At 38.3% G+C, this 12,397-nt stretch overlaps 1 protein-coding gene across 3 annotated transcripts in view; it reads left to right on the top strand.

The window, feature by feature from the left end:
- Window positions 1-2,388: 2,388 nt before the first annotated feature.
- LOC135104459 (CLIP-associating protein-like) overlaps window positions 2,389-12,397 on the top strand; it is an 87,173-nt gene continuing 77,164 nt past the window's right edge. For all 3 annotated transcript variants that reach the window (XR_010270450.1, XM_064011927.1, XM_064011928.1), the window contains exons 1-2: window positions 2,389-2,548; window positions 7,546-7,920. Coding sequence is in view for 2 of the 3 variants with exons in the window: in XM_064011927.1 (XP_063867997.1) it covers window positions 7,744-7,920 (177 nt within the window). In the remaining variant the exon portion in view is untranslated. The remainder of the gene's footprint in view (window positions 2,549-7,545; window positions 7,921-12,397) is intronic.

The raw sequence follows: 12,397 nt of genomic DNA, 5'->3' as shown, positions 1-12,397 counted from the left end.
CGTAAAGGAGTGAGAGGAGAATGACAGGATTAGACCATGTAGACAGCCGGATAGATACACAGATAGATGTGGAGATCGATAAATGCAGATAAATATAAATAGATAGATATAGATAAATATAGATATATAGATAGATATAAATAAATGCAAAAGATAAAAATACATATAGATAATTATAGATAGATAGATAGATCAATAGACATAGCAATATCTTTATATAGACATATTGTCTCCCTTTCAGTATACACTTTCACACTAAGAGATCATTGAGATACCATAACAATGTTGCCTCAAGGAATTGAATTGAATTGAATTTTGAGTTGAATTTATTGGTGTGTAAGGTTAGTAATGCACGGACACCTATGAATACCAGTCAGGTGTTGTTGGAAAATTGTACAGAATGGGGATCCTGAACTGCTCTGTAGCATGTGCGTTGATTTCTGATGCATGATTCACACCAAATGTACACCAGTTGTAAAAAAGAGAATAAATAAATAAGATAAAATAAAATAAAATAAAACAAAATAAATAATAAATACAAAATAAAAATAAATAAACACATTGATAAAATAAACAAAATCATTGGTATTTAAATAAATGAAAAATAGTAGTAGTAGTAGTAGCAGTAGTAGTAGTTGTTGTTGTTAGCTGTTGCAGTATGAAAGGATTGGAGCATGCAAGGAAAAAAAATACAGGAATAGATCATTATAGATTCCTGTTGTGATTGCTTTTATTTTATGAGACAGCGTGTCAAATAAATATTGCATGGCTGGATAGATAGATGAACAGATAGGTGGATAGATAGATAACTATTACTATTTCTTAGATATGCATCTAAGTGTGTGGCAAGATTATTCACTTAGCAACCCTGATCATGACTTGCCCAGTAGCTATTAAACACATTGTATCGACCTTGGAGGAAGGATAATCCTTTCTCCAAGGTAGTGGCAATATTTTGCAAAAGGGATAACACGCTTAATTTAGCATGTTAAATTGGGCAATAAGCTGAAAAAAGAGTTTGATAAACACTTTACTAAGCAATAATTTCTAATTAGAGCTATTTATATATTTTTATTGTAATTTTATTTAATTGATTTATTTCATTTTTTTTTATCTATTTATCTACTTATTTAACAATATATTTATGTATTATTATTATTATCATATATATATATATATATATATATATATATATATATATATATATATATATATATATATATATATATATATATATATATATATATATATATATATATATATATATATATATATATTTATTTATTTATTTATTTATTTATTTATTTATTTATTTTATTTTATTTTTTTCATGTAGTTCTTCTTTCCATTGGGGATCCTCGAGAGAATGAGTGAGATTTCCTTTCCTATGTAGTGACTAGTTACTGTTTGGTGACGCCTTATTTTCTACAAGAGTTTTATTGAGCAACCCCTGCACAGCATCTGTAGTGTTGCAGTATTTATTTATTTATTTATTTATTTGTTCATTTATTTATTTATTTATTTATTGTTATTATTTTTTTTAGTCAGTTAGGATAAAGAAATGAAATTTGTGTGGGCGGGAAATCTGAATGACTGAAGTAGTTTTGAACAATTGATTTTTGTCTATATTATTATGTTGGCTTCTACATAATACTCTTCATTTGCTTTATATATCATTGTGTTTCAAACTTAAGGATTAAAAAGTACGTAAACCAGCGTTTATTTAGTGTGGGAATTGTAAATAAAACCACTAAGTTCTTGACCAGTGTATAGAAACAGTAAGCATGTGGGGCAATAAACTCGATCCTCTTCACAGTCTGTGTCCATCTGCTACTCGATACCTTGTAAGATCCGCCGGGAGGCTTATGAACTGCAACAAACTTTCATGTTTATATTTAAAATGAATTTAATAAGTAACTTCTGTGAAATTATTGCGCCACCTACAATGACAATGTTTTCACACCAAATACTTGATAAATCTTCTAATGTTAGAAAGATATTAATTAGTCCCTGCAGTTACCAAAACGATAAAAAAAGAACATGATATAAGCAAGGCATATCTCAATACCATGTCATCTTCGTGAAATTATTTCATTATAATAAGCTAGAGCTACTGAAGGAAGATAATGGGGAAAAAAAATGGGTGAAAGATAGAAAGATAGAATGGGTGAAAGTAAGTGAAACAGGAAATGGAAGCCCGTTAAATAACAATGAAGAAAATTAACTGAATAAGATCCACAATTGTCACTCGGTTCTGACACTAGAGAAGTAGGGAGAGAGGAATTAAATAAATAACAAGAGGTAGAGGGGTGGCGAGTATTGTGTAAGTGAGGAGGATCAGAGCGAGTCTGGCGATGGTGTTTTGTTTGAGCAGCGCCACCTTTGTGCCGCAGCAGCAAGCGGGACCGGACGGGCGCCTCTCAGCCTCAGTTTATTGTTTTTATGGCGGAGGTCGTTACTGTCGGAAACAAATGCTCGCAAGAATGTTGATATAGACATAACTATAGAGCGGAACATGCTGGCGTTAATCTAGAAAGTGTGTTAATAGGTAAGGTTTCTCTGTGTGGCAAAAAGATTGGTGTTTGGGGAGTGTAGTAGTGATAAATGATGTTATTGTTGAAGTGACTGAGGTTGGCCGCACCTCGGCTGAGATACATTTTTTTGAAATTTACATGGTGTCAGTTGTGTGACTCCCTTGCGTACCCTTGTGGTGAGTGGTGCTGAGATGATGGTGTTCTGTGCCGCTGTGACTGGACCACAGAAAGGGAGGCCATAGCGACACTTCTTTCCCTTAAGTGAAAGTGGCATTATTCATGCATTGGTTATTATGAAAAGTTGAATCAGTGTGTTACTTACACTGAAAAAAAAAAAAAAACACATTTATTGAAAAGTATTCATGCAGGTTAACATGATTCATATCTCTAGGCCATTTTAAATATAAGATATTGAAAAAAGTAAACTGATAATTTTCACCAAGCAAGTGGCATTTTATATATTGGTAAATACAATCCACACTTTTTATTTCTATTTGGGGAGATCAGACTGTGTACAGTGCTTAACCATGCCCTACCTCAGCATGTGTCCAAGTGGGAATGGTTAAAATTATATTTCACATTTCATTTCAACCTTTGATTTTGAAACTGTTGTTGATGTCTGTCAGAAATGACAGTCAGGCTCTTAGAAGAGAGCCTTGTGCTCTACAAGCATTACTAAATACATACATGTTGAAAACACTGTAAATATTCGGGTGTTTGAAGAAAATTAACAGGAAATTATTGTGCTTGAGCAAGTTTCACGATGCCTTTAACACTTTGGCTGTGTAACTAAAGATTTTGGTTGTAAATATGTGTACTTGTTTCAGTACAAGCGATGTGTGTATTATCTTGGTATTTCTTGATAAGTCGGCCCCTCGCATTTCCCCCAATTCCTCCTAACCCCTCAAACAAGCTTGGGGGCCTGTAAGAAATCGAGGTTTTTGGGGGTGGTGAAAATAAGTGAAACAAGTGTGTGCAAAAATCTAAGGAAGTTTACCTTAATATTTCGAATTTCTCTAACCTGTCCTAACTCTTAGACACCTTCCTCCCCCCGCTAGGACGTTAACCTAACTTTGCATAACATAACCTAGCCAGTGGGCTGCACCCCCCCCCCTCTGGACACCTCACTTCGCTAGGATATTAACCTAAACTAGCATAACCTAACCTAACAAAGCACCTCAAAAATGATACCGTTATGCCTTATCATTGTGGTGTGGAGATTCTCAGGGCGATGGAGGTGGATACAGTTTGGCGGCTTCCTTAATAAACACATTGAATCTCTTCCTTACGTCTGCATATCGCATCTTAACCATTGCTGTTGCTGACTTTTTCCTGTTGAACACTGGCACTGTTCGCTTCACCTCCCTCCACTGGGTAGCTATATTAACAAATGACAGTGAGCCTCTATTAGAATGCCTGACATGTCTCTAAAACAAATGAAAAGTAACTGAACCTACTGTGGAAAGTTGTAATGGAATGGCCTCAAATGGCAGCACATGATTGGAGGGATCAGCTGTATAGATACCATGAAATCTTAATTGCGTCTACCCACAAATCCCAGTTATAAACGATAGAAAATCATTTCACTGTTTACTCTTGATTGGTGCAGAGCTTGCTGGACTTAGAAAATATCAAATTTCTCCACACTCGAATGCTATTATAGCCATACTAGACATGTGCCCCCAATTTTTTTTGTTTACGGCAAGGTCACTGAAAATTTTGCCATGACGTGAGTTTTGTGCTTGTATGTAACATGGGTGTGATATCCAGATTAACCATTATCTTTTAACAGATTGAAGGTTGATAGCAATGGTGCTTTTAGGACACTTCAGAAACCAAGTTTGGTAATGCAAAGAAATGCTGTGTGATTTGGTCTTTAATCCAAAGATAATTATTACCTCAATAAGGCCTCACGTATCATTTAGTATGTCTGATTTTGTTCATGGATCACAAAGCATAGGTGGCTGTAGATCTAAATTTGAAATATGTTTTGCTGTTACATTTTGAGAATTGAGAACCCATCCAGCATCCAGCAGTTGCTCTGTGCCTTTGAAAATTCATTATACATATCCATAATTCATTTGAGGGGCATTGTTTTGTTTCTTTTAGTTATGATATCATATGTAGTCACAAATGTTTGAAAAATTACGTTATCAGGTTCACAAAATGACTGAGATATAATTATTTATTTTCCTCCTATGTTCTGTTTTTGTACATGTGGTTGTTATGTCTCTTGGATGTCCTATGTAAAACTCTTAGTAGTTTGAAAAGACTTACTTATACTTGTATGTCTGTTATGCTTATTGAGTGCGACTTCCATCGGCACACTTTCATCACTAGAAAACATGCCTCCCGCCACCTTCCTTCCTTTCTGCGGTTCAGCTTACTGGTGCACTTGTAATATTCTTGTCAGTTTCCTGATTATTTTTAGATGCAAGAGATTCTCAGTCACCTTATCACTTTAGTCTTATCCAGTGCTGAACTTTTTTTCTAATTGTTTGAAATGAGCAAAAATAATATTGATATCAAAGCATTAACCCTGCAGATAATTTGTGGAATGTTGTAATTACTGAAATAACCTTAGCCTACTAATTTTGAGAATTTTTGTGCATAATGTATTGCTTTTTCAAATTTTGATCTACCCAATGATGGAATCAGCTATGAAATTAAAGAACTGAATTAATCTGAACCTAACTTAAGCTAACATAGTCCTTAGATGAAGATATAAATGTTATTTCAGTATTATCAAATGATATATGCATAAGTGAACCTCTTCGGTGGTTAACATGTGCTGCTGGAGATGTGGCATACATTGTCGTGTGGATGTCAATGATTTACTGAGTTTATTTTTCCCACAATTTTCCTGAAGAGGTAATCCTTTGATAAGGCTATCAGAAATATGAAGTGTAAAAAAGTTTTGGGAAGTGGCAGCAAAAGGAGAAAGGAGGCAGGGTGTGGCTTGTAGACCAACCTTGCCTATGATGACTGTGGGTAGCTTTGTCCAGGGCTTCACTCTTCTCGGAAATTGCTTTATAGGGTTTGTCAAACAGTAACATCATATTAATGTGCTTTACTGGTGAAGGCGCTGTTTTGTCCAGTGAGTATTGGCAGATGATCTTAGACCAGTCACCATAAGCCAAGCTGGTGCAGAAGCCATGGTCTTCCTCCCCCCTCCAGCTAATGGAACAGCTGCCTGGTGCACTCACAGTGCTCATGACACTTCCCTAAATATTTTCATATTTAAGACATTTTTTATTTCATTATCAATTGACCTTGCCCTAAGCTGATTTCCAGTAGAAAAACAATAGCAATAGGTATAAAAAAAAACCTTCAGAAAAATTTTTGGAAATTGATAAGATAAGTTATTCATATTACAGGATCTATATTCCTGTCAAACTTACTGCAGACCTCTGTTATGATGTGCTGACAATCATAATGATGTGCTTTTGTAAATAATATGTTATTTGTTTTGACAGTTATCTGAAGGGTTAATGCTGTTATAATTTGTTTTCTTAGTGATATTTTTTGAAAATCATTCTAGGACAAGAAAAATTGAGATTTATTGAAAATATTTTTAGTATATATAAAAAATCAGGAAGAATATTTTTGAATGCACCAATTAGCTGCCATGCTGAAAGGAGGGAGAAGGGAGAGGGCATGGTTCCAGATTAGCGTAGCTTTCAATGACTGTACATGTATTAGATGTATCAGCAGAAATAGTTGTTAGTCCAACCTGTTGTACTGCTGCCTCTGTGTAATGCCTTGTACACTTACTAAAGCCTGGGAAGTATATCACTGAGGTGAAGCAGAGTGTGTCATAACTGACTGGATGGTTTCATGTATAACTAAGCTACAGGTACTGTAACCTTAGCATCTTAGCCAGATAAGTAGTACTTTATGAAGTGTATGATGTAAGACTGACTTCAGTTCTGATACTTGCAGAAATGAGAGACAGCCTGGACGCTCAGACTCTGACTTGGTTAGAGGAATGCTTCTGGTCATAATGGGCTACTAAAAGTTAAAAAGTGAGAAGGCTGAGAATCCCCTCCTACATATTTCTATTTTTACAATGAGGAAAGGCATGATATCTTGTCTTGGTTATCCCTGCAGGGGAGATCTCAGTGTGGTATATTGATAGTGAACAAGACAATGCAGTGGCTTCCTCCCAGAGGCAACCACTAAGCCTCAGTTTTGTGTGAAGTTAATGATGTGGTGTGAAGGTATTACATCATAGTTCAGTTATCACAATATTAACATTAGTGTCATAGTTTCGTGGAAGGAACTTTATATTAGTTTAGAGTTACAAAAGATGATGTGTGTGTGCCTTTTCACATCTTTAGTGTGTGGTGATGGTATCTTGATGTGACCTATCAAATTACATAACTAGTACCAGAAGTACTATAAGTGTCAGTTTAAGCCTTTCCTTGATTTGTCTCAAAGTAGCTTCACAGGACATGGAGGGTGTCCCTCTTTGCAAAGTGATAGGATAATTATGACCTACAGTTGTGTTAGTGTTTTCTTTTCACTTGGGTCAGGCCTTTATGAATGTGGACATCAGAAGTATGTGGTCATGGGCTCACGTGCCTCTTCTGTGGAGCTTTTTGTAGCACCTGTAGTAAGACTGTGTATATTTGGAGAAAGCATATGAAGCAAATCAAGGTACCAAGAGGATTTTGTGACTATAGATTGTGTGATGAGGGATAACCCATTTGGGAGCAACTTTTGTTAGTGTCTGGGACTTGACTTCGACCATCAACACACACACACACACACACACACACATATATATATATATATATATATATATATATATATATATATATATATATATATATATATATATATATATATATATATATATATTATGTGTGTGTGTGTGTGTGTGTTCAAATACCCAGGAAAATGTGTGGCTCTTGTTGAGTGATATATGGTTTAGAATGAATCAGTGTAGTGTATGAACTGTGAAACATTGACAATTCAAGTTTTCATTTATCTTCTCATTTCCTTGCAGGTGTTCGATAGATCAGAGAGAAAATACTGATTGGAGTGACCTAGGGAAGTAGCCCAGTGGCAGGGCTGTGCGAGTGTGGAGTGATCGCGTGGCAGTGTGATGACGCGCGGTGGTGAATAGTCGTGATTGTGTAGTGGAGTGTGTTGGTAACGCAAGGTGTTCGTTCTGATTGGCTGAATCGCAAGATAGTCCGGCAAGATGTCTCAGTTGGACCTGTTCACCCCCCAGCTGAGCACCACAGACACTCGCAAGAAGATCGCCCTGGGCACAGAGATTATCAACTATCTAGGGGTGCCCTCCAACTCCATCGAGTGTGATGACATCGGCCACTTCATTGACGGCCTGGTGCCATGGCTTCAGAGCAGCAATTTCAAGGTACGTGACAAGCAGCGCCTGCTTCACATGACTGTATTCACTTGTTTGTACTTTAATAAATAAACAAAATTGAGTCAAGTATCAAATATTACGTATTCTAATATCAAGTTATCTTCTTTTGTTTAAAATTTGTTTGTACACACGACTTCTCCGGTAATGCATTCCACTGATCTGTTACTTCATTTTTAAAACTTTTTTTTGTATCTTATTAATTTCGCATGTAGAATTTCATGCTTTTTTTTCGTTTTCGTTGTGTGTGTGTGTGTGTGTGTGTGTGTGTGTGTGTGTGTGTGTGTGTGTGTGTGTGATGAGTCAGAAAGAGTTCGTGTCTCGTTTTCAAACCAATATAATCACCCTCCTGGCCCCCCTCCGTTCTCGCGTGACTCACCATCCCCAGCTCTTCACTTGTCCCCTCCCCTCCCCTCCTACTTCATCCACTTTCTTGGTAGCACAGATCTTTAATTAGCAGCGAGACCGTGCCACTCCCACCCCATCCCATCCCTCCCCTTACACACACACACACACACACACACACACACACGTTTTCCGGAGTCACGCCTCATTTCCTTCCCACCCTCCTTCCATCACGTCGTACAAGCCCGCCCAGTGATGCCTTGTCACGCTGCCTTGTCCCTAACCCCATGGTACCTGCATCATCTCCTTTCGCACCTCTCCTACTCATGTGCTTCGAATGTGTGTGTGTGTGCGTGTGTGTGTGTGCTGTGGTTGGTCGGATATATACTGTTGCTCTGCTCTTCTGATATTTGTTACTACTACTACTACTACTACTACTACTACTACTACTACTACTACTACTACTACTACTACTACTACTAATTGCGTCTGAATAGTACACATTACAGATGGTAGTGAAGGACAGAACAGTATGCATTATATATTAAAGACGTTTGACTTAGGTTTCATAGTTGTAGTTGTCTTTATATAATTTTTTTTTTCTAATATTTCCTTTGAACAATTCAGTAGTTTGCTCTCCAAGGAATTGCTCAATAAGTGTTTGTACAATTCTACTTCGATTATAAATTTGTATTTTTTATTTATGTATTTATTTATTTATTTATTTTTTTTGTGACATTATCTCAGAGTGTGCCGTTAAACATTTTATTATTGGACTGCTTTTAAAGGAATAATGTGATATGTATTTCTTATCTTACAAGTTCTAGATTTATGTAATATCATGTTTCTCCTAGTCAGAGATTCCCAGACGTTCTCACAACCTGAAGCTGAATTAAAACTCACTATTGCACCACTCTCCCGCTCCCTTCCTTCCACCATTCCTGCTCCTGTGTGTGTGTGTGTGTGTGTGTGTGTGTGTGCGCGTGCGTGCCTGTCTGCCAGTGTGCGTGTATGTGTGCGTGCGTACATCCTTGGTGACTTTCCTTCCCACCACGTCTGAAAGATGATCCTGCAACCCTGCACTTGTTGCAACACACACACACACACACACACACACACACACACACACACACACACACACACACACACACACACACACACACACACACACACACACACACAGTAAGGGGATGTAAGTATGAATATGATGTCTGATACTACTACATAACAGAGAGAGAGAGAGAGAGAGAGAGAGAGAGAGAGAGAGAGAGAGAGAGAGAGAGAGAGAGAGTTAAGGTACCATTATTCTCTGTTGATTTATGCGCTGATTGATGACAATTTTCATCTCTCACTTTGCCCTTGAATTACTTTAGCAATAGAAGTACTGCAATAACTCTCTCTCTCTCTCTCTCTCTCTCTCTCTCTCTCTCTCTCTCTCTCTCTCTCTCTCTCTCTCTCTCTCTCTCTCTGTTGGGTGGGCTTAGTATCAGCGGAAAGGAACGATTTGTGGTTAACATGCACACAAATTTTCGTAACAAATGTAGGTACGAATATGTAGCTGCGTGTGTATTATCTCGTTTGAATGATTGGCTATTGTATGCATCTGTGTGTGTGTGTGTGTGTGTGTGTGTGTGTGTGTGTGTGTGAGTGTGAGTGTCAGTGCGTGTGTGTGTAAACGTTTAATATTTGTGCCAGAAGTTGGACGTGAGCCAGGCAGTGCTCTCTCTCTCTCTCTCTCTCTCTCTCTCTCTCTCTCTCTCTCTCTCTCTCTCTCTCTCTCTCTCTCTCTCTCTCTCTCTCTCTCTCTCTCGGTATATCCCATCCTCAGGCCTCCATAATCCTTTCTTTCTTTACCCCATCCTGTCCTCTCTCCTTCTCCTCCTCCTCCTCCCTTCTTTTATGCCCCTTTCTCATCTCCCTTTCTCCCCCTTCCCTTCCCTCTTTACCTCTCACTCTTCCCAGCCACAAACGGTTCCTTTCCCTTTCCCCCCAAGTGTCTCCCCACCCTCCATTTCTTGTTGGCATTTCCTCGTCTCCCCCCCCTCCCCCTACCTTCCTCATTCCACTACCCAAAGCTGTCCCCAACCTGCCCTAACTTGCTTTCCTTTTTTCATCGCTTGGACACACACACACACACACACACACACACACACACACACACACACACACACACACACACACACACACACACACACACACACACACACACACACACACACACACACACGCTACCTCCTCTTCCGTCACGTCATTAGTTAATTAATTAATGGTTAAGCTCCCCCCCCTGTCTTCCTCTCCTCCTCCTCTTCCTCTTCCTTCATGATCGTGTCCAGATCTTCCTCTCTCTCGTCTCTTCTTTCACTCCCTCATCTCAACAAGTCACCAAGATGGAGAGGCCACGCCCCTTTTCATCAGACCCGCGCGTAACTCATGATCAGGTTATATATAAAGGGGAGATCGATTGGTTGTCGCTTGCTGGGGGATGAGGGGGTGGGTGTGGATGGTGGGTAGGAGGGGTAGGGTTAAAGTAGAGTGGGTTAGGTTAGATTGATGCGGTTGGGTTCGGTTATGTGGTCTATTTATGTACTGTAGGAGTGTAATTGTAGTCTGTTACAAATAAATGTAGATAATCATACTTGTAATCTGTCAGACTAACTATGAGGCCTCAGCTGCAAGTGAAATATATACAAGTACAGCTCATCAGTTTTTGCAGATATTATAACAGTTTCTTTCATTGTAATTATAAACACAGCAAAAAATCACTCCCCTCATTAGGAATCCCCGAAGCAAGCCGGCGATAGTAAGTGATGCATGGAAACTGAACTTGTCAATATTTTGGCTGTTATCAATGTTGCCTTCATTTTCCGACTCAGGTAGTGGGAATGAAATGTTCACTAATTACAATGGAGGAAGTGTTTTCACATTTCTTCATCCAGGTGCTTTAATGCAATTACAGAAAATATAATCACAACTCTTAATGTCTGATTGTTTTACATTGTGCAACCATTTACGGAGGTACACCACAGGTCATTGCTCACCGTGGGCAGTTACGATCAGTATTGTTAGAGGTCGAAAAAAATGGAATGGGAAAATAATTGTGAAATAGTTAAGACTTCAGTTGTATAATTGAAGCAGACGGTGACTTCTGAATGTTCTTGCCATCGTCAGTTAGTATTTAGTTATCCATCTTACTGTATTACGTCAGTGTGTTTGACTGTATGAAACAACGAGACAAAATACAAGGCTCAGATACAGATACAAATGTCTAAGCAATTTCTGCAAATAAAAATACAAATATAAATCGTGTTGTATTCACAGACACCAATACATATTCCTCCCGTCCGTGGTTGTATCCAGGGCGATTCATTCAGCGGGAGGAGGTGCCGTCAATACTGAATACATTGCGGCGAGTTTTTACAGCTTGACTCACTAATTAATTTGCAGCTTTGCGAGTGGGAAGCGCGAGCCTGTGTTGGTCATCATTCACTATTTGTTTTGTGGGAGGTGGCTGACCTGACCGGGGAGGCGGGATTCAGGTCCGCTTGTTTATTTATTCTTGCATCTGTTTGTTGATGTATTTATTTATCCATTCATTTATTTATGTATTTGTTTATGTTGTTTTGTGTTCATTTGCGGTTAGCTATTTGCTTGTGTTTATTTCCGTTCGTGTTTATTTTTATTTTTTTTTAATTATCCGTGCAAGTGATAAAAACTAAGAGAAGAGAGAGAGAGAGAGAGAGAGAGAGAGAGAGAGAGGAGAGAGAGAGAGAGAGAGAGAGAGAGAGAGAGAGAGACTAAATATCGTTCAAGACATTTTATTCTTAAAGGATAAGTAATCAAATAAATATATAGAGAGAAACAGAGTTGATGACATTTTGATGCCAAAGAACATACAAGCAAATCATTTCACGACTGATTTATTACAACCACTTACTGCTTGGTCATCAAGTCGTCTTGGTCTTTTGTGCAGCACGATGTGGTGTTAGCCAGATAGAGGGCGCCTGCTGCATATCACATGTCAGACAGCCTCCTAAGGGCCCAATACGTCCGCTGCTGTTTGTTGATCCTTTGTGTTCCTTTGAGGTCACCGTGGTCTGTTCCCTCTAACTTGGCGGATAAACCT

The sequence above is a fragment of the Scylla paramamosain genome, chromosome 10, assembly GCF_035594125.1.
Source record: "Scylla paramamosain isolate STU-SP2022 chromosome 10, ASM3559412v1, whole genome shotgun sequence".
In the NCBI taxonomy this organism is placed as follows: domain Eukaryota; kingdom Metazoa; phylum Arthropoda; class Malacostraca; order Decapoda; family Portunidae; genus Scylla; species Scylla paramamosain.
The sequence above is the reverse complement of the archived record's forward strand: the minus strand, read 5'-3'. Positions and strand labels throughout refer to the sequence as shown.